Source organism: Syngnathus typhle, linkage group LG7 (genome assembly GCF_033458585.1).
Source record: "Syngnathus typhle isolate RoL2023-S1 ecotype Sweden linkage group LG7, RoL_Styp_1.0, whole genome shotgun sequence".
Classification (NCBI taxonomy): domain Eukaryota; kingdom Metazoa; phylum Chordata; class Actinopteri; order Syngnathiformes; family Syngnathidae; genus Syngnathus; species Syngnathus typhle.
In genome coordinates, this window is record NC_083744.1 from 13,737,776 (window position 1) to 13,754,467 (window position 16,692).

Here is a 16,692-nt window from a genome sequence, read left to right on the forward strand (position 1 = left end):
TGAGACACAATGAAACTGGAGGTATAGTAAGAAAACTTTTTTTTAGGCGATAAGATTATTCCAATTGTATTCAAACATTCTTGAGCTGGCAGGAATGTTTTAACAAGTAACCTGACCTACAGTAGTTGTGACATTTGCGATGGTTGTGTTCGACCTGAACGCATCACGAGCGACTAGTCGAACAAGAAGTCAACAAAGTTAAACAATCGAAAATAATCATTTCACGGATCACCCTTGAGAGTGAATCAACTCGCTAATCTTTTTTTTAATCATTATTGTGTTTTGTGTTCCACACGGAATAACGATAAGAAGCAGCGGAGACGACCTTTTCCCTTCGGTCTAGTAGCAGTCATGGACGGAAGCCATGATCCAGCAGCGTGTCTTCAAGCTGGAGGCCGAATGAAAGTGTGAGACCAGCGGCAGGGGTGAACCGTGCTAGTAGGCTCGAAACAGGTTCGTCTAAATCAAAAGTCTGTTTTGAAGAGTGTTGCAAATAAACCCGTTTTGTTGTCGTTGTTATCAGCGAGCTAAGCTAACAGGGTTAGGGGGCGCTATTGACATCTACAGTACACGTGCCTCCCCTCCAAATTAAGCAATGCGAGAAGAATAGTTCTTTCGTAATTTTCCATCGGTCGAACACAAAATAAGGACCGAATCAACGTGTCGTACGCAAGACATTCGATGAACCTCTTTTATTTTAGTGGGGCATTTCGCCGCACTTAATTTCCCTGCGAATATTATGAAATCTTGAATAATTCATATCTTCTGGGGCGTTTATTACACTTCAGCAAGCCATTGCGATGGGAAAGAATGACATTCAAGTGACATTCAGTTAAATAAGATATTGTATTTTTTCACGATACCAAGGGCACACTGTGTACCAAATACAGGAGGGCAGTGGGCATTAGTGGTACGGCATTCATCAGGAGAGCTGCCGTTGCCTGTATGATTGCATCTGGTCAAAAATAACGTTGATTGTAATTCTGAGATAAAACAAATAATCGCATTTTTATTTTTCGATAGGCAGTTACAAATGTGAACAAGGGGCGATAAATACATTACTCCCCCACCCCAGTCTGCGATGGCACCTGGAAGACTGACCGCGTCAAACGTAAGGCTTTAGCGAAACGGCACCCCAAACCCCCCCACCCGGGACCGCCATGCAGCAGAAAGGCGCCATCCAGATCATCGAATGGGAGGACTTAGACAAGAGGAAGTTCTACTCTCTCGGCGTGCTCATGACACTGAGCACGCGCGCCACCGTGTACCCGGCCAGCCTGATTCGAACGCGGCTGCAGGTGCAGAAGGGCAAGGCGCTCTACTCGGGCACGGCGGACGCTTTCTGCAAGATCCTGCGGGCGGAGGGCGTGCGGGGCCTGTACCGCGGCTTTATGATCAACACCTTCACGCTGGTGTCGGGCCAGGCGTACATCACCACGTATGAGCTGGCGCGCAGGCAGGTGTCGCGCCACTCGTCCAGCAACACCCTCAAGTCGGTGGTAGCGGGCGGGGCGGCGTCGCTGGTGGCGCAGACCATCACGGTGCCCATCGACGTGGTGTCGCAGCACCTCATGATGGGTGAGCACAGTGGCCGCTTCAAGGCCAAGCCCAAGATGATGTTGGCGACCGCCAAGCGTGGGACGACCTTCGGCCAGACGCGGGACATATCCGTGCAGATTTTCGCCGCCGACGGGTTCAGGGGTTTCTACAGGGGTTACGTGGCCTCCCTGCTCACCTACATCCCAAACAGCGCCCTCTGGTGGCCTTTTTATCATTTTTACGCAGGTAAATTCAAACTCTTCCTCCGGCCTGTGTTAGTTCTTATAAAATGCTGACGAGCTTATTTCTGCGTCCACAGAGCAGTTGTCTTTGAGGGCCCCCAGCGAGTGCCCCCACCTCCTGCTGCAGGCGCTTGCCGGGCCCATGGCCGCCGCCACCGCCTCCACCATCACCAACCCCATGGACGTGGTTCGGGCCAGGGTGCAGGTACGGTCTAATCATCACGTCAAATCATCTCCAATAGACAGACTTTGTGCGGTGCAGGTGGAGGGCCGCTCGTCTGTGGTGGAGACCTTCAAGCAGCTGCTGGCGGAGGAGGGCCTCGGCGCTGTGACCAAGGGGCTGTCGGCCCGCATCATCTCCTCCACGCCCACATCGCTGCTCATCGTGGTGGGCTACGAAACCCTCAAGAGGCTCAGCCTGCGAGACGACCTGGTCCACTATAGACACTGGTAGACCGGGAGGACAAAAACGCCCAATGCTGCATTTTACCTCATGACGGGTGCTCGCTTTGCTCTCAGCAACAGTACTGCCCAGAAATGTCATAACAATGTTGAGAGAGACTCTTGCTGGACTAATAAACGGCTTGCTTTTTATTTAGAAATAACATTTGCCCGTACGGCGGGACCTCCAATGCGGAACAAAATCTATTTTGTGACACTGCCAGACTTCAGAGTCAATTATTTTGCCACCGGAAATTAGGTTGAGCGAATCAATGCACTCTTCAGGCGATGTTTAACGAACCTGGGAGAGCGGCAGAACCCTGCTGTAAGCAAATTAATCCAGTGAAAAGTAAACTTTTAATTATTGATCGTGTAAACCGTAAATATATTGTGCCAGGTCAAACTCACTTTCCTGCATAACTTCAATGGGCCCTACTTGACACCAAGTGCTACTTTCCTCCTAGCAAGAGCTTTGGCACCATCTAGTGGCCACTCTGGGTATTTCAGGGAGCACCCACAAAAATGTGACTAACAGTTGTACAAGAGTAAAGAGAAAAGAACTCCTGCTTGATGTCACCACTCACCATTTGAAGACCACAGCCAAGCGGAAACAAAGATGCGTTTGCAGCATGCATTGTTTAAACAGTTGTTCTGGTTGCTGATCATTTTTGTAGCTTTTTGCCATTACTGTGACGCTTCTGCAAAGCACCGTTTTATTCAAAAACGAGTCTCCACTCCAAGCGTTTGATGTGACTTTGGAGGTTCTGCTGTATTGTATTCATGTGATATGTGGATAAATGAACTGCACACCTTTTTTGACGGCACAATGTTTATGTGGAGCAGAATATGTAGATTTTACTTGATAAAAATGTAACTAATTTCGCTGCAGAATGCAGTTCGCAGCGTGGCCTTAATATGGGTCGGACTAAAGTCGGTACTCCAAACTCCGCAAGTGTTTCCCCGGTCAGGAAAGCGGGTGAGACCTGAGGCGGATGTGACGTCACGGCATTGGCTGTCTCCCTCGTTGTCGAAGGTAAACTAAACGATTTTATCTTATTTATTCGCCTGGTTTCTAATTTGCACTTTGTATTAATTAGTATTTAGCTGCTTCGAGTAACAACGAGGCGGAATCGTCGCTTCAGCTAGCTACCGGTTAGCCACACAGCATGCTAGCTTCCTTAGCAACGCTTAAAATTAACCGGCTGGCAAGCTAGCTATACATTAAGTTTCTGTCTTGAGAGTTAATGTTTTTTTCCACTCATGTAATTTTGCATTTAGTGAGGATATAGTAACTTGTTTTTTTTCCTAGCCCTAAATGCAGTGAGCAGTTTGTCATGTAATAAATATTTTTGTACCACATCATTCTACATGTGCGAAATTCTGCTTATGAAAATATTGCATGTCATTCTTTTGTGACTTTTATTTTTTTTTGTAGTCTCATATGCCATGCCATGTTTTTATTTCTACATCCTAGTCTTGTTCCTCTCCTTGCATTCTCACCTCCTTAGTTCTCTTGACTTCACACATGAAGACTGTAATGGACTATTGCAAATGTGTTTTTGTTTCAGGGACAGGTGACAGCTAAGGGCTGGCTGGCAGCACGTTACCTCATTCAGTTAACGTGTAGTTTGGTTTTGACCCCACCACCAGAGCCCCCATGGATGACCTGACCCGAGCCCTCTCGAGCAGCTTTGCTGTGTCCAAGGAGCCCAACAGTACGGCTGCTCCGCACCCTCGGCTGTCCCAGTACAAGAGCAAATTCAGCGTGCTGGAGCAGAGCGAGCGGCGACGGCGCTTCCTTGAGCTGCAGAAAATGTACAGCGCACTCGAGACCTTTTCACAATGTTTGTACAACGTAGACACAGGTAGATTAAGAGCAAGTGACTACTACTTGGTCAGATTCTATATACCACAAGGTATTTGCTCATTTCTAGCACTAGAAAAGTCCATTTTTGGCATCGGACATTGCTCGTGCCTGAATGTGCATGTCTGTCAAGAATGAAAACACAGGTTCTGAATCCTGACCTGTTTTTCTTTCTTTTCCATCTCAGTAAAAGGTTCAACTACGTTGACCACGTGCGGCATCTGGCCAATGGCGACTGGACGGGGGCAGACGACGATGGGGAGCAGGACATGGAGAAGCCGGAGGTGGATGAAGAGGAAGGCAAGCGGGAACTTGATGGCACCGTCGAGGAAGAAGAGATGGAGATTGAAAGACGGAAGCTGCCAAAACATTACGCCAACCAGGTCAGTGCTGTGTCAAAAAATGAAAACCCATTTGGTCCCCAGTTTGGAGTTTTTAAAAAAGCTGGAAGGTCATTTTAACCAATCAGATTTAGAAATTAAGTAATTCTTAGGAAATGTATCTTCACTCTAGCTTGCCATCACAAAAACAAAATTTCTCTTATGTCCTTTCAGCTCATGCTGTCAGAGTGGCTGGTGGATGTCCCAGCAGAGCTGGACTCTGATTGGCTGATGGTGGTCTGTCCCGTCGGCAAAAGATCCCTTATCGTTGCCTCCAAGGTAGGAAACGTGCCCATTCGAAGATGCGGAAGTGAGGGGAGGAAACGAGACCATAAGACAAGGAAGTGATGAGAAGATTCCAAACTGGAGTGAACTTTGACACGCACATCGTGAATCGGTCGTATGCGATGTCGTGTGCAGGGTTCTACTGCGGCGTACACGAAAAGTGGCTACTGCGTGAACCGTTTCCCCTCCTTGCTGCCCGGTGGAAACCGCCATAACTCAGCCATGGGAAAAGGTAGGCGGAGCCCCGGCCCACTTCAAAGCGAGACATATTTTGAGCTGCCACAAATCGCGTCTCTTCCGCAGACTACACCATCCTGGACTGCATTTACAGCGAGGCGGACAGAACCTTCTACATCTTGGACGTTATGTGCTGGAGAGGCCACCCGGTCTACGACTGTCCGGTGAGACGGGCGGGCCCTTCCCGAAAACGCCGGAACGTCTGTCATTCCCGACGGCTTCAAAGTAGTCTGGAGCGCAGATGTTCCCCGCCGCTGTTTTGACACCGCTGCTTGTCTTCTCCTCGGCAGACCGATTTCCGTTTCTACTGGCTCCAGTCCAAAGTGCAGGAGACGGACGGCTTGGCGGAAATTGCCAAACGCAACCCTGTGAGTCTCTCTGGTTGATTTGAGTTTGTCGCCAACGTCGGTGGCGTCCATACAGAACCGTCACGTGTTCTGTCAAACGGCGAATGACAGAAACACACTTGTTTGCTTTAACAGTTCCGCTTCGTGAGCCTCCAGAACAGCGAATGCACGGCGGCGTCCGTCCACAAGGCCCTGGCAGCCGAATACAGCTTCAGCGTGAGAAAATCTTGGGAGTCCCTCCTGATTAGCATTTTTCATAATGTTTGTAAACACTAGGTGGCAGGATGCAAGTGTTTTTTTTCTACCAACAGGTGGACGGCCTTCTGTTCTACCACCGGCAGACCCACTACACACCCGGCAGCACCCCGCTGGTGGGTTGGCTGCGCCCCTACATGGTCGCCGACATCCTGGGCCTGGAGGTCCCCCCGGGACCGCTTACCGCTAAGCCCGACTACGCCAGTCACCAGCTGCAGCAGATCCGGGAGCACAAGAAGACCTCCGGCGAGGTGCGGCCAGCCAGCAGGGACGGCGGCTACGAGCTGGAGCACCTGTCCACGCCCACCCAGGACAACGGCGGCAAGCACAGACACATCCGGGAAGCGCAAATGGAGGACTGATGTGATCACACATCGCTCTTCTTCTCGGAAATTTCTGCAAATCCAAACTTCATCAGGCACCCCGCTGGATGACCTCTGGCGGGTGCAGAAGTGTTTAATTCACGGTCTCTTGGCATTTGGATTGCAAAGTCACATTTTTAATCAGTTGCTATGGAATTGGAAAGTTAAGACAGGGATTTGTGGAAATATGCATGAATTGAAACACATGGTTAGTCATAAGACATCCAGACAAAATAATCCAATTTCAGAAAACACGTCACGTCCACAGATGTATTAGTAAGGAGAAGGTCTGAATATTTTATTGAACAAGCGATTCTTTCATTAAAAGAAAGATGTAGATGTTGAGTTAAATATTTCTCGGCGCCCTGAGCTAACTCATTCAAATAAATAATATGGTACTGTCCCAGTCCACCCAAAAATATGATCCAAGTCCAAGCACCTGATGGCCCTTAAGTGCAAAAACAAAACAACAAAAAAGCAAATCAACTAAAAAAATAAAAATACAGAGTTGAACAAACAACCGAAATCTAAAGGCAAAAATAAACACACACAAATCTACACCTTCAGAGCCAATTTGGTAAATTCCTGGTTAGCCAATCATTCATTTTCCCAACTGCGGAAAGTTTCCGACTTGGAAAATGTTGTAAATTTGTAACCTTATTAACCAACAGTTCCGTCATATGCAACTGAGTTCAATTACATAATGCAAACAACACAAGTTTAAAAAAAAAAAGAAATCATTTCCAATGGAGTCTACTGTTTAATCCGTTTCAGCATAATATGTTTATAACCAGCTGTTTCACAATTTTTCCTCCTTACAAAAGTTTTTTACTGTGAATAAATGTTTTAATACTTCCTGTTGCCCTCGATGTCTCGCTTTAAATAACACTAAATTCTTGTGTATGATAAAACGGAAAACTGTCAGAATTTGAAATGTCGTTATGTCTCAGAGAATACGAATTTGCCATTCAAATGGACCACGTGGAATTGTGAAGCACTTTTCTGAGAAGCCTGAAGCAGCAGGCGCTTTACTGCAGGAATCCTGGTATTAGTCAGCAGCGTCTATCGCTTTCCAGGAAATGCTGCGCTCATTTCTACTTTTTGTTCTGAGCTCTCCCACGCTTTCTCACAAAAGCAGTGAAAGCTAGCGCACAACTTGACCCCAAATGATAGACGCCAAAATATGAAACGACAATAAAATATCTAAATCTGTCGAAGTTTTCGTCGAAGTTTTGCTGTTAATAATAATAAGATAAAATGGAGATAAAGTTACATTTTGTCCTAGGGCAACTATAATTTGCATAACAAATGCATGTTTCCCGTGTATTTTCATGTTCAATGTTGCCATTAGTTTGTTACATTTATTTATGAATGAATGCATAGAGGGGGGGGGGGGGTGACCTTGTGGTTGCAGTTCCACTGATGACCATCAGGATGCAGAGTTGTGCACAGGAAGCGGCTGACTCGCTGGCCTCATAGCAGGCAGCATAAAGGAGACGTTCAGGGCTCTCCGGCAAATAAAAAACTTCATGGCTGGAAGAAGTCGACGGCGATGCGCGCGGCTAGGCTAGGCTAAAGCTAGTCTGAGGCTGGGCTGGGCTTTGCGGAGGGGACGCTTCCGAAGGCGGCCGAACCTCCATAAGGGCCTTGTTTTTTTATTTTTTGTCTTTTTAAAAAAAAAAAAAAAATCTTATTATAAGTGTGAGCTTGCTGGAAACTAACAGAAGAACCGCTTTCGTCTCGTGCGCCTTTTCCGATGGAACATTTGAGTTAATTAGCCTCGGAGAAAAAGAGAAGCAGGACCGACGAGTCAGCGACCCCCCCACAAGGCTTCTTCCTCCTCCTCCTCCTCCTGTGTGGCGGTGACCGAATTGGTACCATGGCAGCTACTTTGTCGGCCGAGGAAGAAGAGGTAGGCCCTTTGTATGTTTGTGTTCAATTCGAGGAACTGCGACCGTGTCAATGCTCGAATGCGGACTGAAATGTTGCCCAAAAAGCCGAGCGGAACTGCTGTTATCGATTTGTGGCGCATTATTGCATCACCGACAGTTCCCATGTGTGTTTGAGTCGTTGTGTTGAGCCAATGACCCCTCCTCGCATACCCAATGCAAGCCCCCCTTGAGTGGGTGGAGGGCACAGCAGCTGTGGAAAATATGCGCATTTTATGACTAGTATCGTCTTTTCCAAAAATCTTTTTTTCCCATTTTTTTCCCGTGGTCTTTAAACGCATCATCATTATTGTATTGCGTTAACTGAACAGCACGACTTTGTTTTTAAAAAAAACAACAACAACTAGTTATGCATAGCTCATTAATGCCATAAGACATCCGTTCATCGATTTTGGTGTACACCCGGGAATGGTCGCCAGACAACAGCGCGACCATTCACACAGCTAAAGCCACTAGTGTTTTTTTGTTTTTGTTTTTTTTCTTAAACATTCAAACTCCTAACTGGGAAAGTGCACTGCCTGATAGTGAGAGGTGTTCCTAATATTTTGCTCTTATGATGCAGCGTTAAGTTCCGAGTACAACATAATTTCATGCTTGCTGTGACATGATGAATACACGTATGAAATGATGAAGCAAACGCCCTGTCGGATGCGATATAATTAGAGTTGGCAGGAGTATGCAAATGCAAGTTTAACCACAACCAAAAAAAAAAATTGAATCGTCGGTGCAGGTCAAACGACGTGACGCACGGCTACTACTTTTCCTCGAAACAATACTAGTTTGAGTATTCCTTTTTGATGACTCACATTATGATACACAAAGTTTCAATTAATACAATGATGGATAATTTGAAACAAAGACCTTTCTGACACATGATGGATGCTTCACCGGTGGGTATCGGTGGCTGGTATTGGCAACCTTGGCGAGTACTCGATACTTTGAAAGAAGGTTGGTGTTGGCCCAAATGTGATAACCTGTTTTTGGTACTCGCCCATCCCAAGTTGAACTGTAGGGAAATAATTAGTTGCTCGCTTCTCTGGCTTCCTCCTCCCACATTGACTTTAACATTGTTAAGTTTATTGTCTAAATTCTCAGTAGGCGTGACCTGCGACCGGTCCAGGGTGTATGCCGCCTCGCCCCAAACACAAGAATGAATTCAAGTAAATGTTGAAAAATAAATAGTTCTTAAACATGACATGAAGTTGGGAAAAAAAGACACGGAACTGTACTCAGAGCGATTCTTCGAAAACTAACGCTGCATCGCCACATGATTGCCGTCACGTTCCAGCATTTAGCCTGGACCGCCCGACCACGTGTTCCCACTTTGAGTTGAGTTAGCATGTCTTTCCTTGTTGGTGATTCCTCGCCTCTTCCTCGTAGTCATCGTCTGCCTACTTTGTTTCATTCTTTCATTTTTTTTCTCTAATGGGGGGGGGGGGGTCCTATGGTGTGTGTGTGTCTCAGGGGAACACACACACACACATTGTAGAACTTCATTCAGGCAGGCAGCTGTTAAAAGCATTTCCACGAGATTCTCGTTTGAGGGGCGGGGTTGGTTGCAGAGTGCACGTGTGTGTCTGTCATGTGCTTACGTGCATGTATGTGTGTGTGTGTTGCGTGCGCTCCCAGGAAGCAGAGAAAGTGGGAAGAGAGCGCCTAGAGTGTTGTCGTATCGACTTCCTGTTTTTTGGGCATCGACCGCCTCGTCCCCAATGGAAGCGAGCCTCAGTTTGTCCGCCATGTTACCAAACACAACATCTGCAAATGCTTTTTATGGCTTTTATACATAAACAAGATCTCGAAGCAATTAATAGATTAGCAAAAATAATGATTGATGAATTGGATAATTGTTCAACTAACGTCGGAATAGAACAAAAAATTTATCTGCCTTAGCTAAGTTTCAGCACAGAAAACAGTCACGAAGTAATCGACGCGGCATCGCGCTAATTAGATGATGTCGGCATTAAGAAGAAGCTTGGCTGTCGCAAACTAGTTTCGCAAGCGAGCTCGTGGAAACTGCGTCGTGACGGTCCCAAGCGTTGAGGGGAAACATCTGCCACGATCGGGTAAATATTTACGCATCCTCAAAGAAACAAATAAGCCACTCGTCCGCCGTTAGCGCGCCAACGCCACGGCGGAACGGATCCGCTGATTTGATCCCACCAGCCCCCCTCCTGAGAAACCAAACAAGAAAGTCTACTCCAGGAAGTCGGGGTCGCGGTCTGTAGGCGAGTGGGGGGCGGGGGGCGTACCTGACAGGAAGTTGTCTTTGGCGCTAACATCTGAGGCCCAGCTTGACTTGAAGTCTATCAATAATGTTGTCACACTCCCGAGTGGATGCAAAATGCTGACGTCAGCTAAACACTTTGACAGACTCGATACGCTCACGTCGGAAAGAAAAGAGAACAAAAAATGAGACCGTAATTATCCATTTCCATTTATACTTGTGTGACGGTGAAAACGTTTCCCTAAAGTGATCATTCGGAGGCTGGAGATGAGGGGTACCTAATGGAGTGACCGGTGGATCCAAGTGTCAGGTGCACCGGCGCCTCACGTGGTGCATGTTAAGGCCCGAGAACAGAGCAACGGCTTTATGTCTCGTCGTCTTTCCTCGAGAGAGAGAGAGAGAGAAAGAGAGGGGAAGAGCAGACACAGTGGCATCCTGTCTTCGGGCCCTCGCCACCCCTCACTGAGCGTTTTGTCCTCCGAAAGAGGATCCCACAAGTGGACTTCCTGCACCCCACGGTCCGCCGCCTCCGCCAAACCCACGACTCCCTTCGCGCTTGTGACCACAAAAAGCAGAAGGCCACGTGGGGTCCTGAGATGGCGGCGACTCCGAGTTTTCGGGGTGGGGCACAGGAAGTACCCCCGACACACACACACACCTCTGTGAGACTGCAAGCTAAATTTAGGGGAAGGTTTTTCAAAGTCAATTAGAATTATTTTGTTTTTCCAAAGGTCTAGGTTTGTGAATAGCTAAAAATATGACTTTTTTTTTTTTTTTTTCCGCTTGGTTTAATTTCTCGTAAACCCACCAGGGGGCCTTTCTGCTATTCTCTTGGGTTCTTTTCTGTGGTCGCTGCCAGATTCCACGAGAAGCTCATTAGCATCGCCCGACACAGCTGGCGGAAGTCGGAGCGGCACGCTTTGGTGTTCGCTCATGATAGAAGGGGGAGGAAGCAGCTCTCAAAGGATTTTCAAATAAAACAAAAGAGTCTGTTGTAAAATTCTACGTGCATGTGTCGCAGCCGTTTATGCTAGCGTGTTACCTAAGCTAGCATTGTTGCTAAGATTATTGGTGAGCCTCATATGAAAGTGATTTTTGTTTTTCCTAACTTTTCCGTTCCGGTATTTTTGCGGTTTTCTGTGACGTTGTCGGCATCTGTTTCAGGCTATCAGACAGTTCCTGGAGGAAATCACCAAGTGGACCAGTCAGCATGGAGTCTCGCCGCTCTCCAGGGAACTGGCCGTCAAGTTCCTCATGGCGCGCAAGTTCGACGTGTTCCGGGCCATCCAGCTGTTCCACAGTTACAGGGTAGGCAAGCTTCCCAGGTTTTTTTTTGCCGCCGTCTCGTGTCCTCGCTTGGTCCGACCGACTCGGCCTTCTCCAGGAAACGCGGCTGAAAGAAGGCATCGTCAGACTTCAGCCTCAAGAAGAACCTCTGCGCTCGGAGCTGCTCAGCGGAAAGTTCACAGTGCTGGTAGGTTGCTCCCTGCGTTGTGTCGAAATGACCGTTTTTGTGTTGTCGATTATGCTCAGTCGCTGTTAATAAATTCCAAATTCATGACCTCTACGGTTGACGTAAGCAATGCCCCTTGGCGCCGTTTGTGGAAATACGTTATTTGTTGTTAGCGCGCCACCCGCCAATTCCGAGACGTGAATGAAGAACATTAGCGAGTAGGGACCTGTTCTAATTTGGAATCAAATATTTCCGTGAGGTAGAAGATATATTTAGCCTTTTGTCATCCAAATTCCACCCGTAAAAAAGACTCCCGCTTCCCTCCGTGCCTTCCAGCCGATTGACGTGGATGCTGCACACGTCGTTCATATCCTGTCCAAAGTATTTTTAGCCCTATTCCTGTATCGCCTGCTGTTAAATCGTCTTCCTTCAGCAGCAGCAGCGTCATTTACTGAATCCACAGTTGCCCCTCCTGCTGCTATGGACTCAAAAAAAAAAAAAAAAATCCAGCCGGTAAATTCGAGCGCCTCCGTGTGGTCGAGTCTAGACGTTTGAATTTCATTTCGGTCAAGACGTGTTTAGACTAGTGACTCAACCTTGATAAAGATAAAAGGTTTTGTCAGTTGTGGGCAGGTAACCTGGAAATGTGTTTTTTTTAATTTAATTTTTTCAGTTTTTTTTGTTTAATTTTTTTAATTTGAATGTTTGTTTTTTTGCAGAGTGCACGGGATCCGTCAGGAGCCTCCATCGCCTTGTACACTGCCAAACTTCATCACCCAAACAAGACGGGCAACCACGTGGTTCTGCAGGCACTCTTCTACCTCCTGGATCGCGCCGTGGAGAGGCGAGCATTATGACTCCCACCTAAAAAAAATGTTTTGGAGTACCTATCATTGTGTTCTAAACTTATTTGTCACCAACAGCTTCGAGACTCAGAGGAACGGCTTGGTGTTCATCTACGACATGGCCGGTTCCGACTACACAAATTTTGAGCTGGACCTGAGCAAGAAGATTCTCAACTTACTGAAGGTTTGTCATTGGGACTGATCTCAACATCTGAGGCCGGATTTGCACTGCAGGTCCAAGTGGCCATGTTTTTTTTCTGTGTTCCCTCAACTCTTTTAGGGGGCGTTCCCGGCCAGGTTGAAGAAGGTGTTGATTGTCGGGGCGCCGGTGTGGTTTCGGGTGCCCTACAACCTGCTCAGTCTGCTGCTGGAGAAACTTCGGGAGCGCGTAAGTGACTTCCCGTTTTGTAGCCCACCTCATGGGCCGGAGACGAGGCGTTAGACTTTCAGACAGGGACAAAGCACTCGCAAGGAGCTCCGCCTCCTGATGTGGCTCGCTAGGCCACGCCCCTCAGTCAGGCAAAAAGGCAGGGAGAAAGTCAACTGAAATCTTGGCTTCCAGGTCCAGTTTGTGAAGATGGTCGAGCTGCGCCAGCACCTCCCCAGGGACTGCCTTCCCCAGCACCTGGGAGGCCTTCTTCCCCTGGACACCTTCAGCTGGAACCAGCAGCTTCTGGCGGGCCAGAACGGCCGCGTGGACCCCGTGGATGAGCTGGTGGGCATCCCCTTGGAGGACTCCTCCATTCACATCCCGGGACCAGAATCCATGCGCCCGCAGGAGCTGCTGACGCACCTCGGCAGACTCCAACGCTCCGGCATCCACCTGGAGTACGAGGAGCTCCGGAGAGAAGCGCCGCCGGGGACCTTCCACTGTGCACAGTGAGCTCCTTCAAATATGGATCTGTCACTTTATTTGTCCCAAACACGACACGAGTTGAACGTCGCCATCTATGGCCTTTCGTTCTTTTTGTTTACAGAGCCGTCTACAATCTGGAGCGGAATCGATATGGAGATGTTCTGTGTCTCGATCAAACCAGAGTCCGCCTGAAACCACGAAAGAACGAGGTTCGCCACTGGCCGACTTGAGGCTCGACGCTGTCAATCAAGTGCTTAATTTTAGAAACATGTCCCAACAGAGATCTGACTACATCAACGCGAGCTTCATGGATGGTTACAAACAGAAGAACGCGTATATTGGTACTCAAGGTAAAACACATAGTGTTCTTTTGAAGTATCTGCAATTTCAGTTCTGTTCAGTGCATTTATAGAAAATGGATGTGTACCTAGTATCGACCTGTGCGGTACGCCAATTTGGAATATTATTGTGAATATTTATCTGTTGCAACTAATTATGAGCTTACTTGCATGATAAAATTGCTTGTTTGCCACACTGTAGGTCCCCTGGAAAAGACATACGGTGACTTTTGGAGAATGGTTTGGGAGCAAAATGTGCTTGTTGTCGTCATGACAACCAGGTAATTTGATTTTGAAAAATTCTGACAAGTTCCGGTCGAACCCCAAGTTGGACCACCTTAGGGTTCCGAGAAAAGTATGCAAAGTTCCTCATGGTTGCAGGACGGAGGAGGGCAGCCGAAGGAAATGCGGACAGTACTGGCCCCTGGTCGAAGGTGGCCAGGAGGTCTACGGTCACATAGCTGTGGTGAATCAAAGGGTGGACCACTACACCCACTACAACCACACCATCCTTGAGCTGCACAACACTGAGGTAAGGCCACAATATGCCGCTTGAATATTCCCATGCAACTAAGATGTCCCCAATGGTCCAAACAGACATGTGAACAAAGGCAAGTGAGTCATTTCCAGTACCTCAGCTGGCCCGACTACGGCGTCCCGACCTCGGCGGTGACTCTCATCGACTTCCTGTCGGCCGTGAAGAAAGAGCAGTGGAATATGATGAAGGCCTTGGGACCTCAGTGGACGGGATACCCGCAGAGACCCCCCATGGTGGTTCATTGTAGCGCTGGGATCGGCAGGACGGGTGAGGAGGCATCTGCACTCACGTGGACATCAGAGCAGAGCGTAACTCGCTGACATGGTTGTGTTTTCCCCCCCAGGTACCTTCTGTGCCTTGGACATCTGTCTGTCGCAGTTACAAGACGTGGGCTCGCTCAACGTGTGCCAGACGGTGCGACGCATGAGAACCCAGAGGGCCTTCAGTATCCAAACCCCGGACCAGTACTACTTCTGCTACAACGCCATTTTGGAGCAAGCCCAAAGGCAAGGCTTGCTCCCGACCAATCAGTGAGCTGCGCTTCATTCCGCACACCCATTTCCATCCATAATACACCCAGCCATAAAATTCTGCTGTTTGCCCCAAGACGCTCGTCTTGCCAAGTGCTGTCCTTGTCTTTCCTGGAACCATTCGTTAGCATGTGACAATGTGTGTGTGTGTGTGTGTGTGTGTGTGTGTGTGTGTGTGTGTGTGTGTTTGTGTGGCTGTATGGAGTCCAGGAAACAGGTTGTATGGTCTAATTGTATGGCAGCCTAAGCAGTAAATCCACCAAAAACGCAGTTTATTTTTTTTTTTACTAACAAACTTCACGTTTTTTTAAATGTTTTTTGTTTTTTAACTTTAGGGTAAACCGTTTTTGCAGGTGTTAGGAAGCGAGCCCTATTGCAAGTTAACAGACCCCCGCAAAAAAAACCTTTTAATTATTATTATTATTTTTTAGTTCCAACCAAGGATAGGCAACTTAAATACTTTGAAGCCAACACGGGCTGAAAAAAGCAAACAAATGGGCTCTCTTGCATCAAAATGATGGCACAAAACTGCTGAACAACACAAAACACATTCATCATTTTTAAACTAAAGTAAACTCTCAGAAAATGTTAATATTTCCAAGTCCTATCTTTGTACTTGCTGTATATCATTCCAAATCTGCGACTTGCCATCTAGTGTTGATTGGTGGTATTACAACTTAAAATGACAGCTAAGCGTCGCCTTTCTACATGCAAAGATGTCCACCGTATCGCTTCAACATACTTCCTGGACACTGATCAGCACTTTCCTCTTTGGGTGATAACAGAGCGCACAAAACTACGCACAGATGCTTTTCGGTGAGTTTTAGCAGCAAATATCTGAAAATAGCCAAAAATACAAATATGTGAAGCTGTAAATAGTCTTCGGCAGTTATTGTTTTATGGAAGGTAAAATACACCTGGTGCACAATTTTCTTAAAGAGGAGGAAACTGCCAAGTTGCTCTCTTTTTATGCCCAAGGGTCCAAGTTGTTTTTTTTTTATTTTTTTTATCAGTTGTTTTAGTACAAGTTGGATGCCAGAGTAGCTGATAAGAGCGAGCAGCAAAAGACCGCTTGTGCTACTTTGCACAATATGACACACGAGCAAGCCACTCGCACATTTCCATCCGTTTTTGCCTGTCCCAGCTAACACACACACACACACACTCGCACCAGTCTTCAGTGAAGTGATCCAAATTCCGGTCGTGTTCAAACTCCCGAAAATGGCAACTGTTAAGCGAATGTGCTCATCCCTCCCTTCTGAAAAAAAAGGACATTCCGCGGGAAAAGCCAAGTGTTGGTGAGTGGTGCAATATTTTCCCCTCACACAAACACATATATATATACACACACACGCGCTCACCATGTCTTAGCACTTTTCACCAAGAGCCCCAATATACTTGGAAATGTCAGCAGTGATGTATGTAGAGATAATATAAAAATGAACCATTTATAGATCTTCAGAATGCACACATGTGCCTACTTTAAGTCCCAAGTGTTGTATGAGACGGATTTTAAAATGTGTGTGTTGCTTTTAAGTTCCAGACTGTGGTTGTAAATGTGTGCTTGCATCTTGCCACATTGTTTTAAGTATATAAGTATGTAAAATATCAGAGTATACTGTGTTATTGTATGTGTGTCATGCACCATGTTGTAGTCGGGTCAAGATTTTTCTCTTTTTATGTTAACTACAGAATTCATATTGAATTTACTTGTAGTGAAGCATTTTTTTTTTTTTTTTTTTTACATCTGCCGTTGTCATTTTCCCCGCCGCTTCCTTCAAAGCCGAAATGTGGCCTATTTTTATTTTTCTATCCTATTCAACAGCTGTTTTCATACGGGATATATAAAGTTATTTACATTAATTTTATATTTGTTTTATTATAACCTATTACTGTACTTTATCATTATTGTGAATACTGAATCAAGCTATACTGTAATAAATACAAACCATGTCAATGTGCTTTCTTTGTATCATTCTTGAAGCACACTTTGCTTCTTTTTTT

General features: G+C 46.8%; 3 protein-coding genes across 5 annotated transcripts; all 3 read left to right on the top strand.

The window, feature by feature from the left end:
• Nucleotides 1-132: 132 nt before the first annotated feature.
• On the top strand, nucleotides 133-3,036 carry slc25a44a (solute carrier family 25 member 44a). Its single transcript, XM_061283373.1, has 4 exons — nucleotides 133-453; nucleotides 1,024-1,785; nucleotides 1,859-1,986; nucleotides 2,044-3,036. Exons 2-4 carry the CDS (start codon nucleotides 1,161-1,163, stop codon nucleotides 2,233-2,235), a joined length of 945 nt encoding a protein of 314 aa, XP_061139357.1. The 5' UTR covers nucleotides 133-453; nucleotides 1,024-1,160; the 3' UTR covers nucleotides 2,236-3,036.
• A 112-nt stretch (nucleotides 3,037-3,148) lies between these two features.
• Nucleotides 3,149-6,807, top strand: snupn (snurportin 1). Of its 3 annotated transcripts, none has more exons than XM_061283370.1 (9): nucleotides 3,149-3,255; nucleotides 3,791-4,037; nucleotides 4,274-4,469; nucleotides 4,641-4,745; nucleotides 4,887-4,983; nucleotides 5,055-5,152; nucleotides 5,279-5,356; nucleotides 5,471-5,551; nucleotides 5,647-6,807. In XM_061283370.1, the coding sequence occupies exons 2-9, from the start codon at nucleotides 3,880-3,882 to the stop codon at nucleotides 5,950-5,952; spliced, it is 1,119 nt and encodes a 372-aa protein (XP_061139354.1). In that variant the 5' UTR covers nucleotides 3,149-3,255; nucleotides 3,791-3,879; the 3' UTR covers nucleotides 5,953-6,807. The 3 variants fall into 3 exon arrangements, with proteins under 3 accessions (XP_061139354.1, XP_061139355.1, XP_061139356.1); XM_061283371.1 differs by having other exon boundaries at nucleotides 3,184-3,255; nucleotides 3,873-4,037; XM_061283372.1 differs by lacking the exon at nucleotides 3,149-3,255 and having other exon boundaries at nucleotides 3,962-4,087.
• Nucleotides 6,808-7,421: 614 nt separating this feature from the next.
• ptpn9a (protein tyrosine phosphatase non-receptor type 9a) lies at nucleotides 7,422-16,649 on the top strand. Its single transcript, XM_061283367.1, has 13 exons — nucleotides 7,422-7,864; nucleotides 11,293-11,436; nucleotides 11,513-11,602; nucleotides 12,301-12,425; nucleotides 12,505-12,610; nucleotides 12,707-12,814; nucleotides 12,989-13,305; nucleotides 13,404-13,491; nucleotides 13,563-13,632; nucleotides 13,823-13,901; nucleotides 14,002-14,152; nucleotides 14,218-14,425; nucleotides 14,502-16,649. Exons 1-13 carry the CDS (start codon nucleotides 7,832-7,834, stop codon nucleotides 14,690-14,692), a joined length of 1,710 nt encoding a protein of 569 aa, XP_061139351.1. The 5' UTR covers nucleotides 7,422-7,831; the 3' UTR covers nucleotides 14,693-16,649.
• Nucleotides 16,650-16,692: the final 43 nt, after the last annotated feature.